Source organism: Takifugu rubripes, chromosome 20 (assembly GCF_901000725.2).
Source record: "Takifugu rubripes chromosome 20, fTakRub1.2, whole genome shotgun sequence".
NCBI classification, from domain to species: domain Eukaryota; kingdom Metazoa; phylum Chordata; class Actinopteri; order Tetraodontiformes; family Tetraodontidae; genus Takifugu; species Takifugu rubripes.
This window is the reverse complement of record NC_042304.1, coordinates 12,973,777-12,993,222: the sequence shown is the minus strand read 5'-3', so window position 1 is coordinate 12,993,222 and position 19,446 is coordinate 12,973,777. Positions and strand designations below refer to the sequence as shown.

The 19,446-nt window shown below is 46.2% G+C and overlaps 1 protein-coding gene across 4 annotated transcripts in view; it reads left to right on the top strand.

Annotated features, from left to right (window-relative positions):
* Window positions 1–19,446, top strand: part of dennd1b (DENN/MADD domain containing 1B) — an 81,115-nt gene that overhangs the window by 28,174 nt on the left and 33,495 nt on the right. The window contains exons 4-10 of one of the 4 annotated variants that reach the window (XM_011615034.2): window positions 2,571–2,620; window positions 3,907–4,026; window positions 8,314–8,383; window positions 9,958–10,038; window positions 11,182–11,241; window positions 13,390–13,443; window positions 13,953–14,063. In XM_011615034.2, coding sequence (XP_011613336.2) covers window positions 2,571–2,620; window positions 3,907–4,026; window positions 8,314–8,383; window positions 9,958–10,038; window positions 11,182–11,241; window positions 13,390–13,443; window positions 13,953–14,063 — 546 coding nt within the window. Of the gene's footprint in view, window positions 1–2,561; window positions 2,621–3,906; window positions 4,027–5,324; window positions 6,564–8,313; window positions 8,384–9,957; window positions 10,039–11,181; window positions 11,242–13,389; window positions 13,444–13,952; window positions 14,064–19,446 lie in introns of those variants that run through there. The other 3 variants (XM_011615033.2, XM_011615035.2, XM_029828773.1) reach the window with 3 other exon arrangements.

Genomic DNA, 19,446 nt, shown 5'->3' with positions numbered 1-19,446 from the left:
GGTGGGAGAGAGGTGGAAGAGAGAGAGCTGGCAATGCTAAGATGATTTCTTATCAGTTAATATGTTAAAAAAAAAAAGGAAACCAGCCTGATGTATGAGGAAACGAAAGACTGAGTCTCAGTATTATTAGAAAATTCAAGAAATGAGAAGTCTCTGGAGCTCACTTGTGTAGATTCATCCAAATTGCCTGTCCACATAGATACTTTAGGTACAGTATTTATGTCATACAGCATGAAGCCCTCTCCCACCCTCAGGTTTATATTATCAGTGTTTGTAGACACTTTAAATACGTCTAGGCTTATATGCATTAACCACATGGTCGTGTGTTATCCCACCCACCCGCCCCACTCTTAAATCGCAGTGTCTATGAATTAGTTGGTCGTTTACCATTAACAGGCGTTTTCAATTAAATATATGGCACATTGTGGATTCCTGGCTCCTTAATTACCACTTTACTGAATGGTCTGTTCTTTGACAATGGAGATTTGGGCTAAAATAGGAATACATGTGCAGACATATTTACGTTGTGGTTATGTTGCCTGTGAGGTCACGATACCTGAGGTATGGACCGTGAGTGGATGCACATATATAAATCATATCTGACGTGTTTGTGACACATTATATACACATACAGACACATCACTTCCCACAGGTCCTGCATCAGATTAGAGTCTCCACAGCCCCCCCAAACTGTCACTCAAACGCGAGACAACTGATGTGGGCGGGGCTGTGACAACACTCGAATCTGGCAAGTCAAATGTTTTTATTTGTAGGAAATGCGAGGATCTGTGAGTGTGTGTGTGTTTGGGTTTGTGTGCCATATGCAGTGTGCAGGGGAGGGCTCTCTGGAACATATTGGTGTGCGTACATGGTGGTTAATAATAGTAGCAAACGCATACAGAGATGGCAGCTCTGATGTGCGTGACAGTTTTAAAGCCACACACCAAGATGCGTTCATGCACGCACACACACACACACACACACACACACACACACACACACACACACACACACACACACACACACAGTCACACACAGACAGACTGAGACCTGCTCTGTCACTGAGCCCTCCATCTTTGTTGAGTTCTCAATTTTATCACAGACCCTCATACGTTAAAAACAACCCCTTCCCGCCCGCCCCCGCACCCCCCTGCCCCTCTGCCATCTCATGCGCTCTGTATGTGTGAGCGTGTATACACACAATCATATAGAAGAGTCAAACTCAGTCACCCACCCACAGACACACAAACAAATACAAATGTACATGCTTAACCACCCTCTCACATTGAATGCACAAAGTCCTTGAAGCATTCAGGCACGCACACACATCATGCACTCAAATGCATAAACACACACATAGACACACACATAGACACACACACATCCCCCTCCCTCTGTCATAGCTCATTGTTGCTGTTGCTTGCTTGTCTGTAGGATGAATGTGCCGTGCAGGGTGGCAGCTTTAAGTTTTGATATTGGAGCAGGGGAGGGGGGGGGCGTCACTGTCTGCTCCCCGCAGCGGGGTCTCACCAGCAGTAGGCGGTATCAACACCCAACCTGTCGTCTGGATCAGTCTCTCCGGGGAGGGGGGGCACAGAGAGAATGAGGGGAAGAGGGAGAAAGAGTCCAACCCCAGTTTGGACAGCTCCAATCAGGAAGAGGAGACAGACCTTGGGCTCAGTGGCTGAGCTTGGCATGCCGACCAAGGGGAAGAAAGGGAGCAGAACAGACAGACACCCAGGATTAGTCTGTGAGGTTGGCAGAACCTGGCTACAGCTGAGAGGGAGCGGGCTGAAAGGTAGTCGGCAGAAGCGCCGTGGAGCCTGCTGCAGACTGGGCCAGGTTAGCGTGGAGACACGGCGGACCTGGTGTTTTGTGTTTTTGTGGCTGGTCTGGAGCGGCTCACCCATATGGTGCTCTGCTCTGTTCCTGCTCTCTGTCTAAATCCATATGCTGCTGGTGGAAAGGTGCCCCTCTCCCCCCTCCTATTCCCACCTTGCTTCAAGCGCACGCACCCTCCCCACACTCGCCCAACTCACAGGGGAGGTGTTGGGAGGTAAAGCCCCGAAGGCTTGTACCTCCCTCCTACCTCTTAACCCCTCAGAGCTGCTTAGCCCATTGTCACTACAATCTGCCACCACAGCCTTGGTGCTGTGTCCCAGCTCCCCCCCCCCACCCCCCAATCTTTTCATCTCCCTTTGGCACCCAATAATCGATGAACTTATTAACTGCTAATTATTCAAGCTGGGGATCGAGGATCTGTCCCCATTCTCAAGAAGAGGGAACCTTTTCACTCTGCTCTGCCAAATGAAGTGCTTTGCATTGCCCATTCATTTGGATTAAGTGCATTTAGGCTGCTCTGTTTAGGATGTGAAGATGGTGTCAGATTGCTATCAGTAGCTTTTATCCTCATTACATTAATCCTCATTTTGTTCAGCCTGATATCACCCACTCAGGGTAGGCCCAGGAGATGTATTTTTCATATTGAAATACAAAGCACTTGTTTGTTTTCTCTGTGATGTGCGTTCTCAAAAATGATGCATGTGTCTCTCTCTGTTCTGGTTTCTCAGGAGGTCCTTCAGATGATACCAAAGTTCTGCTTTCCCTTTGACGTGGAAAGGTACAATTCCTCTCCGCTCGCCTGTGTGTTTTTTTTCTACTTGCACCTCACTTTCACCTTCTTCACATGCACCCACTTGGCTTCTCTTCCACCTACATAAGCATTTGGAAAAAAGGAAATGAAATCATGCACATTTTTGTGCATTGTTCTGGTAAAATTAGACACAGTCTACTAGTACCTGCCAGAGTGTAATGACAATTTCACTTAATTGTCGGGTGTAATCACTCATAGCCCTTTGATTTAATCCAGCATAATGTGAATATTATCCTATGGTACTACTATTGAAAGAATATCCCAAATTATTGAAATGAATACAGTCACCTTAATTCTTTCAGTGATGATGTCATCACTGATGTGCCTGCAGCATGCAGTTGCATGATGAAGATGCACATATGGACCTTGATTTGTGTTCCAGCCCTTAACTAAAAACAAAGCACTTGGAGGGCACAGACCTCTACCAAGCAAGCCATTTCCCTACACATACTGTGTGTGTGTGTGTGTGTGTGTGTGTGTGTGTGTGTGTGTGTGTGTGTGTGTGTGTGTGTGTGTGTGTGTGTGTGTGTGTGTGTGTGTGTGTGTGCGTGTGTATGTATATATATATTTATATTTCTATTTAAAAAAATAGACAAGGTTACATAACAGGGTAGGTTGCTTTCAGTTGCCCCTTGGCTTTGATCATTTGATGCTTAACAGTCAAAGGCCCTTCGGAGCCCAGAACATCACCACAATTTAATCATCTCTTCCCTGGTCCATGATCCTGAAAATGTCATTAAAATACCTTCATCACTTTTGAGTTACTTTGCTCACAAACAAACAAGGGCCGTCGCGTTACCGCCTCCCTTTAAGCAGGTAATTGCAGTTGGTTCTGATTAATCCCACAGCGCTGAATTATAGAGGAATACTACTTAAAATACTTCACATGTCAGTAAAGTTACTCTGTCAAAGGTGGAAACGGTGAGAAGGGGGACGAGCTTTCACTGAAGTTAAGCTGCTGCCATCTAGTGGCGCAGGGGCGCACAGCTCTGCTCTGGAGGTTATCTCCTGGTTAAAGAGCTTTTTGCAGTCTTTCCTGCAGCAGGAGGAACAAAAATGTGACCTTAGATTCGGACGTTGACCGGAATGTTAACTCCTGGGAACTTTTTCTAAAAAAAAAAAAGGGTTTATTTCTGACACAGCAGGCACACTTTTCTTAAATTTATGATAGTTTGTACAATCGCTGCAGCCATAGATTCTCTTGGTTTTGGCCTTTTTTGAGCCTGTGTGTTGTTGTTTTTTTTTGCTTCCAGGGTTTCGCACAATCAGGTGGGGCAGAATTTCACCTTTGTGCTGACGGACATCGACAGCAAACAGAGGTTTGGTTTCTGTCGACTCACGCAAGGCTGCCGGGTCTGCATATGTCTGCTGAGGTAACACACCGGTCACCAAATCTGCTCACGATTTTATAAACGAATATTGAAAATCTGTTGTCTCATTTGTTCTGCTTTCAAAATGACACCTTCATTCTCCTGCATTTTGTAATGTCTGATGCTGTGCAGCTGATAAAACAGTACCAAAAAGAATTAGAATTTATGCACAGCTCGTATATAAATATATAAACTTCAGCCTTAAATGTTTTCTTTGCGTAGGAAAATCGTCAGTGGTTCAAACACCGCTGTCTTTATTTCCCTGTTCAAATAAGAGAACTCGGTCTGTGATGCTCTTTAAGGGAAATTATCTACTGATACGCCCCAGAACTTTTTTGTTTTAGTATCTGCATTATTTTAATTTTTTTTATTAAGAGTGAATCCACTGTTTTGAAGCCGTAGCGTCGTTTCTGCTTGTTCTTGGTTATACTCAGCTGCAGAACGCATTGATATTCTTATCTGCCCACACAAATGCGGTTGGAGATGCGTCTGTAATTGCTCAAAAGTTTAGCAGGTTTTGATATTCCATGGCTATATTTGTCCTATATTTCATAAATAATCACAGACAGCAAACCCTGTAAATTAGAGTTTTCTTCACATAATCACTCCCCAACAAAGGCTATTATATTTTAATTCCCGTGTAATTGCATGTTGATGCCGTGTTTTTAAGGGTGTAATTACCTTACAATTACATAGAAGCAGCGCTGCGCGTTAATCTCAGCGGGCACGTTCACACACTTAAGAATAAACTGGGAAATGTACAAAATAAATCCATTTTTAATTCATGTTTAGCCAACAAGAGACTGGAAAAGGAGCACAAAGCCTTCTCTCCATCTACTTGTGTGCGTGTGCACACACACGTCTGTGTGTGTGTGTGTGTGTGTGTGTGTGTGTTGGGCTGTTGATGGACAGTCATGGGTTTGTCGCTGCCCTGATGAGCTACTGTGAGGAACACTGTCCCTCCTCCCTATACCACCCACCCTTCCCGGCCTGCTCCTGCGGCCTTTGTTTTCCCTCTCTCTCTCTCTCTCTCTCTCTCTCCATCCCTCTCTCTCTCCCTCTATCCCTCCCTCTCTCTCTCTCCCTCTCTCTCCTCGTTATTCAGCTACTGCCACTGTGCGACAGCAAAGACGCTTGGTCCATAATTATGCATGAAGCTTCACTGCCAATTAGCAGAGGTTCCCCTGTCCCTCTTGCTGAGTTAGACATGCTAATTCATTTGACATATGATGTATAAAATTCATTATGCATTCTGAGTAGTTTGCATGGCTTGCTTCATTTATAATAAAATAATGTATAGAAAGTTTTTTTTTTCTGTCAATTTGAAATTGTTTGTGTGGTCCACATTTTTTTTTGTTTTTGTCCTGATCTTTCTCCTCCTCTTATCTCCAGCAGCCCCACTGTGGTGGGAGAAGATAAATAAAAACATTCTAAAGCCTGAAAACATTTTAAATAATCTCACAGAAGAAACTTGAGAAATGTGGAAATGAAATGAAACTTCCTGCTTAATTCACTCTGTGAAATGTTGCCTTTGTTCATCATTTTTAAAGGATTTTTTTGCTAGTTATTTTCAGTTATTGAAAATATTTAGGCGTACGGATATTATCCTTAAATATTTACGGTAATGGTCAAAAGGGCCCAAGGTGCAACCTTAATTTCTGCTTTTTAATTAATAGCCATTAAAATTTGCGCTCCCGATAGTCAGAGTACTGGGGTCGTAAAATTGTCACCTCCTCTTACGGGAGGAAGTGTTTTAATGAGCGGGACAGTTTTATGTGGACGGACATTTCTGCAGTTAAAGCCGCGGCTGAAAGCTGCTCCTTCAGGCGAAACCTCAAGGAAAAAAAGAGAGAAAAGGGAGAGCACAACTTGGATTCACGCTCTCATTACGCCTGTTTTTGTTGGAGTTTCGGTTAAACATGTGAGCAGATCAAAAACAGGCTGTAGCTCCAGGATTTAAGCATTTTAGGCCGTGTGTTGCTCCAGTTACTGGTCATTTAGTGGCTTACTGGGCGGCATATTTTACCCCCTGTATTTGCGCCAAAGTGTAGGAAGAGTTGCAGTTAATGGTGCCTGTGCAAAACATGCACCCAGCAGTTGTTTAGAGCCCCTAAAAGTACTCAGAAGTATATTTTATTGAAGTGTACATGGATTTTTCTTTTCAGAAAGGCATAATTAGAAGTTCCAGAGGCATTTTCCAAGCCTCTGCTCAGTCGGGCCCTTCCAGTCTGTTAGGTGGTCCAACTATGGGAAGGAGTGCAGGACGGGCTGCGAGTGGGCCGCAGATTAACCGGCTCACCCCCCGAGTGCGTGGCACTTTAAGCAGACGTGTGTTTGAAGCAGCAAGAGAGATTGCAAGGCCCCCACACACCGAGCGCTCCGGTGATGGATGCCTTTCTCTCTATCAGCGGATTTGCAAAGCACAAACAGATCTGAGCAATGAACTGTGATGAGTAGGAGTATCTCTGAGCCTTCCAAACTTTAACTTTGCTTCGATGGGGGTTGCAGGGGAAGGCTTCGTTGAGCAGAGCCACATATCTGTAAGTTATGTTCATTTTATTACATTTGAGCCCCTGTCAGAATATTGATCAAGAGGATTTAGAAGACCTGCGTGCTGAGGTGTAACGGTCAGATTCTAGTCCAAAACTATAAAGGAGGAGGGAGTAAAGGAGGAGGGAACACAACAGCTTTGTTCTTTCCTTTCATCTTTTCATCACGCTAACAACCTGGTGTAATCGGCATGCAGATATTTGCCGTCTGACGTGGCAGAAATAGGTCTTTAGGTCGATATCTGGCCAGCATGTAAATGAACGCACGCGTGTTTGAGTGATTCTCTCCCGCGAGTCTGACCTGATTGCGGTAAAAATCTTCGCGCATACGTCAAAATACTGGCACGTTAAGAGGCTGATTGTTTCAGACTAATGGTCACTCAGCCTCCCTGATTGGTGCGCTTGGCTGCACTCCTCCGGGAGGCCGGCCTGTCATTGGCCCCTTGCGGATTTAGCGATATGAAAATTTGCATTAGGTTCCCTTTATTGTTTTCTTGTTGTCTGTTAATTCCAGTCTGCAGAGCAGCCAGTGACCCATGGCCTGGAAACTCGGGCTCCAGCCAATCACCTGACTCCCCCACCTCCTCCATCAAAAATTCACTTTTATTTATGCAGAAAGAAATGCAGATCCCCCCCCCCCCCCCCCCTCCTGATTTCTAATCAGGAAGAAAACTTGTCTTATTGACTTTAATTTCACAATGTGCGCCACTTTGATTTTCAGTGTGCAAACACGGATCTGCCAGCCATTGATTGGCCCGTGCGGCTACTAATTTATTTTTCAACTCGGAGGATCTTTGCAACTTAATGAGGCATTAGCGGGATTTTCTGTTTATTTCATTACAAATGCTAAGAAATGCTTATCTGGAATCATTATTCATGCACAAGTCAAAACTGCTTGTAAAACGAAATAAAAAAATCAATACCTTGTTAGGACGCTATGTTTTTATTATGCATTGCATAATATTAAATTAAGCAAGTCCTTGCTTCCAGCTTTTAATGCCAAAAGAAAGTGTTGGCCATCTTCCACCATGAAAGCAAGTCGCCTTGGCCAAGAAAATGTCAACTTTGTAAAGAAAGCCATGTCGCAGATGCTATTAGCTTATGGTGGGTGTACGTACTGATTAGCCTTAACACAAACACTGTGGTATAAATTAAAGCCAGCTTCTTAATGACTTCTTTTTAAATTTTCACCACATTTTTGTGAGGCAACATTTTCTTTTATGCAAAGGGCACAAAGAGTAACGCCGACAGGACGCAGACGGAGTCCTTGGTGGATAAAAGGGTTGCAGGAGACATCTTGCACCTTTTTTTTTTTTAAATCCTGCATGGGCATCTGTGAGCAGCACCATTGTACAACATGGCATCCCTCTGAATTACATTAGAGCCGGGGTGATTTTTAAAGAATTTAAAGCCTTTTGTTCTTTTTTCCCCTCCTTCTGGCACCTTCTCTTCTCAATGGCTAAGAAGCCGAGACGTGGAGAATGTGCGGAAGCTCCGCGTGTGAAGAATGTCGTAATGACCAGATAGAATTTATTTTGTGGCGCTTTGCAGCGATGGGGAGCGCAGTCTATTATCAATATCTACAAACAGTATTTCAGACTGGAAAAAACGGCATTTAAAACCTGGACTTCTGACTCCTGAAACGGCTTCACAGACTGTTTTATGTTCCTAAATATTAGCATCTGTGTCAATGAATCATTTTAATGAAAGAATCCCTCACCTTCTATGTTCTCTCTTGCAGTTATCTTCCCTGGTTTGAAATCTACTACAAGCTGCTGAACACACTCGCAGACTACCTGCTGAAACAACAGGTAAAGGTGCTTTTTGGGTTCCTGATCTGCATTAACGACGCAAGCCCGGGAAAAATAAGACGTGTTGGTTTGATTTGACTGAAACAGGCACACAGTTTAGTGGTTTTGAAACTGCACCGTGGTTGGATTTTTATTTTTTTCCCTCCATTCTGTTCTCCTCCCGCATGCTGCTTGTTGCCTTTTGTGTGCAAGTTTTGTTTGCCGTCTCGGGCTCGACTTGGCTCTGTTGTTAGCGGCAACAATGTTGACATTTCACAGACCAAACGCTGATCTGACACTGGAAGTTATTCCTGATGATTTGCTGAAAAACAAATTGTTAAGAATAAAAAAAAAAAAAAAAGAGGGGGGGAAACCACAAACACACGCGGGCTCACGCGCACAAATATGCACACAACTGCTCGCACTTCACAAAAGTCTTTTCCCCTGACTATTCGCTGCATTGCACTAGCAAAGGGAGGGAAATGTAAAATATGCAACAAACTGGGGAGATGTGCAGCCTCCAGCGAAGAGTGTGTAGGTGATGTTCCTGTGTTTTGACTGAAGATGGAGGGAAGGAGGCAGCACAGCGGAGGGATGCAGAGAGCTCTGGGACCACTTCCAATTGTCATGTATAGTCACTGCTTCTCTGAGACCCTTAGAGACCAATGATGAGGACAGTGGAAAAGCAAAGCAGGCAGTCACAAATGGAACACACACATTTGTTGGGCTGAATTGAATTTGGAAGACGAGTCGGAGGGAGAGGAGAATAGGACAATTTGTGTTTGTGTGTGTGTGTGTGTGTGTGAGAAAGATTACTTGGAAATCCTGGGTGACTGAAGTGTTAGTGTGCATGATTTGGTTTCTATTTACCCCGCTGTCCGTTCCAGGCGAGAGGGGAATGTTGACAGACGAGGGAAGACAGAAGAGCGATGAGGGTTTAGGGCGAGGGGTAAATGAACTGTTTCCCCAGGCCGTGTTGCTGACCATGCGTGTGAGCATTGAGCCTCTCATGACAGGAGGCTGTTCGATTGCACACATCCTCACCAGCACCCCCCCCCCCCCCCTCCCCCCCCGCTCCCTTCCACCCCTCTCCTCCTCTCGCCGCATATCGCTGCACATTCCTCTCTGTACATTCACATACGTACTTGTGCACATTCCCCTCACAAAACCAAGAACGCTGGGTGAGCAACGGCTGAGGAAAGATCGTTAAAGTGCATCTTACAAACTTTGCTACCTTGAGTTCTCCTCCTCCTCCTGCTATGGTCAGCCCTGTCCTCTGGTGACTTATTAAAGTCTGTGTCTTTGAGTGGGGACCCTGCTTAATTACCAACACAGAGCTGTAAATCAAGTGTCTGCACCCCTCCCCCCCCTCCTCCAGCCGTCTTTTAACCTCGCCGCTGCTCGTTAAACATATGTCAGTGGGATGTTTTGGAAGGCTCCGGGCCTTGCTGCAGGATTGCCCCCTGGTCTGCAGCAGCTTCTGTCCCAGCACCGTTGTTAAGATTGATGCTCTGTGCAGCGTCAACGACGCTGACAAATCAAACCCTCGTGTCATTCCGTGCCTTTTGCTTTCATTGTTTGTCTGTCTCCCCCAGGAAAATGACTTGAACAACATGCTGAACTCGCTCTATGATCTGCCAGTGCCAAAGCCCTTCACGCCAGTCAACCTGAGTGTGGTAGGTACACACACCACGCGCTCCTCTGTCAGAGAAGGTGGACCAGTGTAGGGCGGCAAATCGGTGGCGTTGGGGAGCAGAAAACTCAGCCAAAGTAGTCAAAAAGTAGAGCAAGACACACCAACGATCAACTGGGAAAAAAAATGGAACAAAACAGAGAAATAATGAGAACTTAAATACAAAAGACTCGGATGTGGAGGAGATGAAGATGGCTCAAAAACAAGCAGGAGGAAAATAGGACAGACAGAAGAAGGAGGATGAAGTGGAGGAAAACGAGGGAGTGGGCAGAAGGCAGGAGCGGAGGGGAGGGGAGGTTAAACATACGTTAGGTTGAAAGAGAGATTCTGAGGGTTCAGGACTGACGCCGTGTTTGGAGAGACGTGGCGCTAGCAGGGTTTTGTGCGATAAGACCCGGCTCACCGCGTCTGAACCCTCGCAACTCGCCGCGTCTCCTTCTTATCGAGAACCCGGAACGGCTTAATAAGTGCAGGTCGCTGAGTGGACGGCGTGTTTGAGGAGACCCCGACGCCATCTCAGCTCATCTCCTTCCTCCATAAAACACTCACTCTTAAGCTGCTCTCGGCTCTGCTAAGCCCTTTTATATAAGTAGAAAATAATGGTTTCCACAGTGGGACCGCTGAAGCCCTGTTTTGTGTTTTTAAGTTGCTTAGACTCCACGCCAAAATGGGATCAAATAATCTCAGACCTTGTCCTTGAAGAGCTCTTCCAATTAAAACGAGCTGCTACAGGAGTCTCAGGAGGATGTACTTCTGCTCACACGTATGAATTTCTGACATAACAAGAGCAACACGTGATAATCAGCGCGCGTCTACGAAGGTTAACAAGGTCATCTCCAGCTCCTTATGATTTAGTTTTTCTCTGTCAGTTTTCCATCAGCTGAATCTGTGAATAAAATCTTTTCATCTGAGTCAGAGCCTCATCGAGGAGGAGGCCCAGGGAGAACAGAGGTGATGGCTTCATCTCTTTTCTGAAGAAGCCGATATTTTGATATTTAATTGATTAAGCAGAATTATTCCCTGAAAGAGGGGTTTGTGTTTTATCATGGATGCCAAGAAGAAGGCTCATTGTCCCCTTTCATGTGTGAACCCTGTTTTGTTCTCTCTCCCTCTCCTCTCGTGCAAGAACGAGCAGTTGTATATTGCCACCGGGCAAGTACTGAGAGATCGGCGAAGCACGGAGCCGGTGAGTGGAGGGGAATGAGCGAGCAGCAGGAGGAGGGATGGAGGCTGCTGGAAAAGCTGAAACCGCTGCTGCACTAACCACATGGGAGCCGTGGCTTTCCAATTTGGCCAAATAAGCCGCACTATCTTTTTAAATATAACAAAAACAAACTATCCTGGGCCTTGGTGTATGTTTCTTCTTCTCTGGAAAACAATCAAACTTTATAAATGATTTATGCCATTCCACGCTGCTATATTCTCTCTCTGAATATCAAAAGTTCCCCCCCCCCCCCCCCCCTCTATGTTTAAAGCAATGGCATTTGTGCTCAGAAAATCTCCTTGATGCCTTTCCAGTTAACCCACTTACAGTGTTTTTATACAAACATGTCTTCGAAAGAACAAGAAGAGAGCAGATAAGCATGCAAACATCCAGAAAGGCTGGGTTGGGTTGGGTTGAGGGCTTGTGATGATCACAATTGCCACCGTTTGTTTTTTATTTCGGCGAGGGAGCACGAGAGTGGAGCTGTTGCACGGAGGGCTGTGGGAGCCGGCCGCCTCCCCAACGCCTGATCTTTGATTACAACTTATTTGTTTGATTATTCGTCTTTTATTCGGGTTTGTCGACTAGTTTTACACGTTCTTCTTTTGAGCTAGAAGTGAGAGTAAAACTTTTAACACGACAGGAAGATGCTGCTAAAATCAGCTTCTCGCAGAGCTGCTGGAGTCAAGAGCAGGTTAAGTGTTTCCAATATCAGTAGAAATTCAATTAAATTACTGAGGCTTAATATGAAAGGTTTCAAAAATAATCTTCATTTTCAGTGAACAGAATGGAAAGTGATCCAAGGTGTGACATCCATAAAATGGAGCACATCAAGAGTTTCCTAGTGTGTGTGTGGGGGGGTGGGGTGGGGGGGGGGACAAGTTGTCGTTAATGTTGGAAAATGCCTGTGAAAGTGTTCCATCATAATATTCCAGCAGATTTTGCTTTTGTTCGTGGACAGTGTTGATTTAGCGAAAGCAGCAAACTCAAGTTCCGTTAGCAGCGTGTAACAGGAATGAAACATTATCAAACTTTTCATTTTTAATTCTTAAAACATCAAACTTTAACATGGAAATCACCTTTTCTTCTGTGGTGGTGGGACTTTTCTGGCATTACTGAAGTGAAATGGCTCCTTTTTTCTTTTTTAATGTGCATGTATCAGTGGATTACTGCGGTGTTGTCTTTCCTGACCTTTAGTTAGGCCTTTATTTCTTTGAAAATGCAGATTTACAGCCTCATATCTAGAATATGATAACACCCTGCATTTTATAGCTCAGGTTCTTCCTCCCACAGAGGTGATAAATAAAATAAATTCTCAAATATTAATGGTAAAAGACCATATCAGCACTTATTTTAGTGCATTTCTCAGCATGTAAAGATAAGTCCCAAGCTTCATTACCACAAAGACCCACAAGAAATTGGATTTTTTTTTTTAAACCGCAGATATTTCACATTAAAGTGTGTGGGAAAATCTCCAGTAGGTGTTGGGTGTAAGAAAAAAAATCCTGCAACAGATGGTTGAGCGAAGGCCAAAAGAAACACAGTCGTGCTCAGGCTGCAGGAGGGCATGTGTGAGACACACGCACGCACACACACACACACACACACACACACCCTGTGTGTTTCACTTGGTTTGTCTACCTGCCTCCAAACAGCACCTCTCTCAGGCCCCTTTGATCTGAACACTGAACCTGCCCTGCTCTCCCAAAGTGAGACAGGCAGCCTTGTGATCCTTTAAACAATCTGTGTCTGTGAGGATGCACACGTGCACTCGCACACGCACACGTGCGCTCACACACTCACGCCCGTGTGTCAGTGCTCTTGCAGGCCTATTTAATGCTTAAATAAAGACTCGGTTTTCCACCGGAGACATCACCCCAGCCTGCGTCTACAGGGAGCTGAGCCGATACTGAGCTTTTTCGGTTCTGTAGACCTGATAAAAGCATTGCCATAGTTCAGACACCAGCTCAGCAATTCATATAGACAGAGCTGAAGATGAGCCATAAATCATAGAACAAAGTGAACGTGAGCCTCGCCCCTACCGCCGCCCTTCATTCTCTCCCGCCTGAGCGGTGTGTCTCACTTGTGACCTTCTCTTTTCTTTTCCCCGCATGTTTGTGTTTTGTGCAGCACTCCTACTTCATCGCCCCAGATATCAATGGACTCCCGACCATCCCTGAGAGCGTGAGTATTCACGGAGAAAGAGATGAAAAAAGACCCACGGAGATAAAGGGAGATCCGTCTCTTCTGGAGCCATGTCTGCCTCTAATCGTTTTTAATCAGATACACTTGTCACCTTTTGAAATTATTGCCTCATCCTCTTGTTTCAGTTTTATCTCCTGCAGTGGTTGAAGTTCAGTAATTGCCACGAGTATTAGAAGATTCAAACTGAACACGTGTTGCGTGCGCGTTCAGATTTTACCTCCAGTCCAAGTCGATCTGAACAGCCGCTCCGACAAAATAAAGCAGCGTTTAGCGAGCTTTTATTTCCCAAACACCACACAGCACATAGTTTCCAGGCAGTTTTTTTTGTTTGCTGAAGGCAGAAATGTTCAGAGATGGAAGTCCAGGTTCTGTTTCTTCAGTACTTTCTGTCTCCTCGTGGCACACTCCGACAGTCTGTGGCATTGACATTTTAGGCAGGTTTGTTATGTGCTGTACCTGCATTTCCTTCTGTTCCTGTCTGTCTCCAGAGGAACCTGACAGAGTACTTTGTGGCTGTGGACGTCAACAACATGCTCCAGCTCTACGCCAGCATGCTGCACGAACGGCGCATCATCATTACCTCAACCAAGCTCAGCACTGTGAGTAACCCCCACCCCCTCCCAGTCAGTTATCAGTGCTACCTTGTCAGAGTACAGGAGGTTAGAGAACATCTCTGATGTTGTACCTGGCGAATGAAGCTCTTAAAGTTCACTGGGATTTAGGCGATGATCTGTTTGGTTGACATATATATTAGCATCTTCAGCAGTATACAGTAAACTTTTCGAGATTGCACGTGATGAAAACATCAAACTTCTAACAGGAAATCGGACCGAAAGGAGAGAACATTTATCTCTCATGGCTACACTGCTGCACAAAGGGAGTTTTCTTTCTTTTTTTTCCCTGACTGATCTGTGCACCCACTAATCCCACCTCCCACTCCTCTTTCCTGGGCGTCGTGCAATCAGACAGCAGCACTGTTGCCAAACTCTGACAAGCTGTGAGATCCACACTGAAGCTGGATTATATTCGACTGTTTGTCTTAGAACTGTAGCACATTAATGGCCCCAAAGCCTTAAATTATCCGTTATTAGGCGTCTTAACTCTGGTGTGATTGAGAGTCCTTTCAGTCCGTCTGTCTGCAGAAGGGAGGAAGTGTCTCTCTGTTTTTCTCCCCCTTTTCCTCCCAGCATTCCTCATGCCATCCTCCCCCCTGTGTTATCTTAGCAGCTGATGAGGCAGAGCCAAATGTTTATGACAGATGAGATGTGAAAAAGGGAAGTGATGTCATACCAAGTCCTGTCTGGATCTGCGAGTGTTGCTGCCTCGGTATCTGCGGAGGACCAGAGGGGCCTGTGCTGGTGATGGGCGCCAGAGGGAAAGATATACAGGTTCTCCCACCGGAGCCGTAATCAGGAAAAGCTGTAAAAATTAGCCGTCCCTTGGAGAATTTCACCTGTCTCCCCTCAGCTCCGGAGACGAGCACAACTGGAGTCTCGGCTGTGCACGGTGCTGTGACACCAGAGCGATATCGTGTAAATTATCAGACACGAGAGTGAAGTGAGCAGGTAGAGGGGATGAGGGTGCATTTCTCTGAGATGTACACGTTTGCACAGGTAGACTAATCTTAGATTGTTTTTCTTTAATAAATTTATGCCGACAGGAATTTTTGTGCACTCCTGCATCAGACCTTTCCCTCTGTAAGCCTTTCATCCTCTGCAATCCTTCATCCACTCATCTGTCTATCCATCCATCTCCCTCGGGGAGAGGTGTTTTCGTTTGGTAGCAATGTATGTCAGGCACTGCGGTATAAAAAGTATTTTTCATATTTCCACTGGGATTACACACTGGCTTGATGTTATTACTGCCTGTGTGATGTGTTATTTTTGCTGTTGTGTATGTTGACCTCTGGGTTCAAGCGGGACTGGTTACCATGAATCAGGAATCCAGCCATCTGACTGCACAGCCCCGCTTATTATCCCCGCCGCTGTCTCGTGATCAAGACTCTTAAAGGCTGGGAAATATATTATTAATGTCAATGTTTGACATGTTTGCTTAAGTAAGTTTTAGCAGTCGCTCCATGGATGGGTAGTGTTTGCTATAGTCTGCTTGCCACAGCGAGAGTGCGTGCAAGAGAAGGTATTGTTAGTAACATCGTTAGTGCCATCCAGCTGCTTTTCACCACCTCCGCCTGTCCAGCCTCTCAGCCGAGCAAAGAAAGGCAGCCGAGAGAGGGAGGAATAAGCGCACGCGCATATATGTACCATATATACACCGTATATGCAGCGTTGTCCTCCTCGGTCTCGGTGCTGCCCGTGCTAAACCCCCCCGGTGAACGCGCCGTGTCGGTCTGCCGGTACGTGCCCGGCAATTCTCACAAAACAGCCAACAGCGAAGGAATAAATCATGATCTTACAACAATGCGTCTGTTGACTTATAGCTGTTCCGTGACCAGAGGTGAATGGTACCACTGTTTTAAAAGGCCGTTTGGCGGTGGCGCAGGGGCGGGAGCCAGCCAAGCATGCAGCCTTGTCATGGGGCCGTATAATAGGGCAGCATCGGCCCTTCCTCTAACTAGTCAGCTGGGAGGACCCCCACCACCAAGCAGCTTGATCGCCCCACCGCCCTCTGTGTCTTTCATCTGTCGAGGCCCCCCAGCTCCGGAGCCCAGCCTCTGCCCTGCCTATCGCCCAGACTCACACACAGCCCTGCCCCGGCACCGGCTGACAGCAGCCCTCTCATCAGCCTGTCAGGCCTATGCTAACAAGGCTCTATCCATCCAGCGTGCCCTAGAGTGCCAGCTGTCTCTCTGTTTCCTGCCTTTTCCTCTGTTCTTCCTTTCCCTGACTTCTGTCTGTCTCTGCTTTGCTCCTTATCTGGCCTATTCTTCGTCACTGACGTGTTATTTTCCGTCCATCTGTCTCTCACCCGCCTCTTTTTTTTTTTACCTTTGACTTTGCCTCCTCGTTCCTGGTTGTCTCCATGCATCTTCCTCTTGTTGGGCACCTTCGGAACATGGAGTCGTCCTCCTCCCTCCTCTCTCATAAAAGATCTCTGCAATAGACTTATCTCAGCCTGTGCCACGTGTGTGACTTAGAGCATGTTTCTCTTTCGCATGCATCTGTTTGTCTCCCGCGCTCACAGGTGTTTCCACCTTATGTCTTTCTGCAAATTATACCGCGAGTGTGTGTGAGCGCGCGTATGTGGGAGGTCCCGGTGTTGGCTGATAGCGGCGCTGTCCTCGGCGCTGCTATCCCGGCGCCACCTACTTGTTTGTGTTACGGCGGGCCTGACACCAGCAGTTGTCTACAGAGGGAGGAGGAAGAGAGCAGGTAATTGATTGCGCAAAAGGTAAGAGAGGAAGGTTCGGCCCAGCAGGTGAGAGCCAGACAGACGGACGGCGGGAGGAAAGCAGAATCAGGAATTAATTGGGATGAAGATGAATGTGGGAGAGGAGGAGAGTTGAAGAGTTTGGAGAGTGCACAGGGACAGCGTTGGAAGTCAAGGCCAGTGGAGGGTAAATGAGTGTTTGAGGCTAGAGTGAGCAGGTCAAGATCTCTGTTGATACCAGCCCCCCCTGTCAGATTGAATCACAGCGCCCGAAGCTGCAGCAGCTATTGTATTTGTCTCACAGAGAGAATTATCCGCGGAGTGTATTAGGAGAGGCTGTTTAGGATGTGGAATGTGTGAGAAAGGTGCATGCAGGAAGAGCCATCTTCACGGGCTTGTTTTGCCAGCTGTGTGGTACGTCAGCATCTGTAGCTGCTCAGGTGAAGAATGGTGTGGGTGGTTGCTGACAGAGTCTGCAGAGAAGATCTGAGGTCTCTGGTGGTTCCTGCTCTTTAAGGAAACATCAGCGCTGACGGGTTACTTTGCCGCTCAGGCGTGTAGAGGGATGAGCTCATCTAAATGCAATCATGTATGTATACGGAGAAAAATGTGATGCTTTTGAGCCGGGCTTCCCACTCCCATGTATCATGTCTGGTAATTAAGCTTCTGGTGTCTTGAATAATTTAAATACAGGATTAGCTGTGTCTCGATCTCTTCCACAGACCGTACCTCTTTGAAATTTTAAGAATTTGCAGTAGAGAAAAAGAGATTTTGCATAAATTCTCTCAATATATGTGAACTGTATCTATGCTTTTCCTTTTCTAGTCAACTTTGACCTCTGAAAGTGTTGTGTTCCCATTCAGTCATGATGGTAGAGTCCAACTCGCAGGTGTCACGCGCTGATTTCAAACTTATTTTAGGGCTCAGAGTCTCGTTGGAGGGCAGTTCCACCTGTAATGGAACCAACATCTTCCAATCACTGGAACCACTTGAGCTCCAGCCACCAATCCAATAAATGTATCTGCTTCCAGCTGGAAGACACTGAGGTAGAAGACGAACCTACAGTAGCAGAAACAAATGACATAGATGGTGTTTGATTTCCTGTTTCTGGAGAAGTAATCGTTTTCTATATGCCAACCCCAGGATGGTACACGCCTTCACATGTGACCGGCTTGTTTTACTGTTGCCGCCCTCAAAGTTGCAGGGCGAGTTGTCTCACATTATCTCCCTCTCACACCTCTCCTCCACCTCTTTCTACCTCTCCGTCTTTCTTCTCTTTCTGTCTCCGTGTCCTTTGGTCCGGTAGAAGAGATCTGGGGGACCCGGGGTTCGTGCGGACGCTCTCTGTCTCTGCCGCGGTGCACTAAGAAAGCTCTCAGGGCAGAACCAAAGACCTTGACTGCTTTTTGAAGCAGACTGTCGCTGTATAATCGGTTCGTTTTCCCTCAGAGGAAGGGGAAACACACACACACACACACACACAGAGGCAGCCCCTCATTACCGGGCAGAGCCCCCGTCCCAGGGGACTGGACCCAGCACCTAATCCTGTATTTGTTCTTGGGGACTGTATCTGTGATTCTCCATTGAATGGAATATTAAGCACCCAGGTCTTTTGTGGAGCGTGTAAGCCATTTGGCTCCACTCATCTATTATTTATCAGCCTGGCAAATATTTTATCAGCCTTAGCCTCTCATGACCCACTCTTATGTGAAGCCCCCCCCCAAATGAAGGGGGGAGAAGTGTGGTACTATTTCTCTTTTTCCACTTATCTTCCTTTTACTTTTTGCCTCATTCGCTCTCCAACCTGAACACTGGGACAGAGTTTTTTTTTCCCCACTCAGCTGAATTAAAGAGGCAAATATGTGAAGTATTCTTGAGTTCCCTCCAAGTCGGCTTATCTCAGATGCGACGCCACCTCCGTGGCTTTAGAGATAGCAAATAAAAGAAAACAGAAATTTAGATTTGCTTTATAAATCATTCTTGGTTTCGGTAATCCCTCCTCTCCTCCCCTAAGCCATCTACCCATCCCGGGAAGAGGAGAAACAGAACGACTCCTGTTTTTCCCTTTCAACTTGAGAGTAAATCATGCCAGCTGGGGGGCTCACCTTGAGGCCTAGAGGAGATAATTGGAGTTGGTTAGCGAGGTGTTCTGTGCCATTACCTCCTGGTACCTGGCGAATGGCTGGGGCTTGCCTCGCACTCCCAGAGGAGGAATACAATCGCCTGTTGGCTCCCAGCATGTGTGTTCATGAGTGTGTGTGTCTCGCTCTCTCTCTCTCACACACACACACACAAGTGTATGTATATCAGCCGGAGTTAGACCGCTGACCTCACTTCATCATGATTTAATGGCCCCTTGGTGTCCTCACCTGGGATAAAGGGAGAAGGGTGCAGCGATGCTGGTAGCAGCTCTCCCACCGAGCACTTGACTTCAGGCATTAATATTCATCACATCGATTTATTTCCAGAATTAACAAAAAACAAAATGTTTGCCGGTGAATTAATTCTGACGGGAGCGTGGCAATGTTGTGTTTTATGTGAAGAGGGCAAGGAGGAAATATGCATATGCAGACCGACAGAGCAAGGCACCAATTAAATGTTGATTAAGTCCTAACTATTGTGGGACTGTGTGCAAGACAAACTGCACAGAGACGG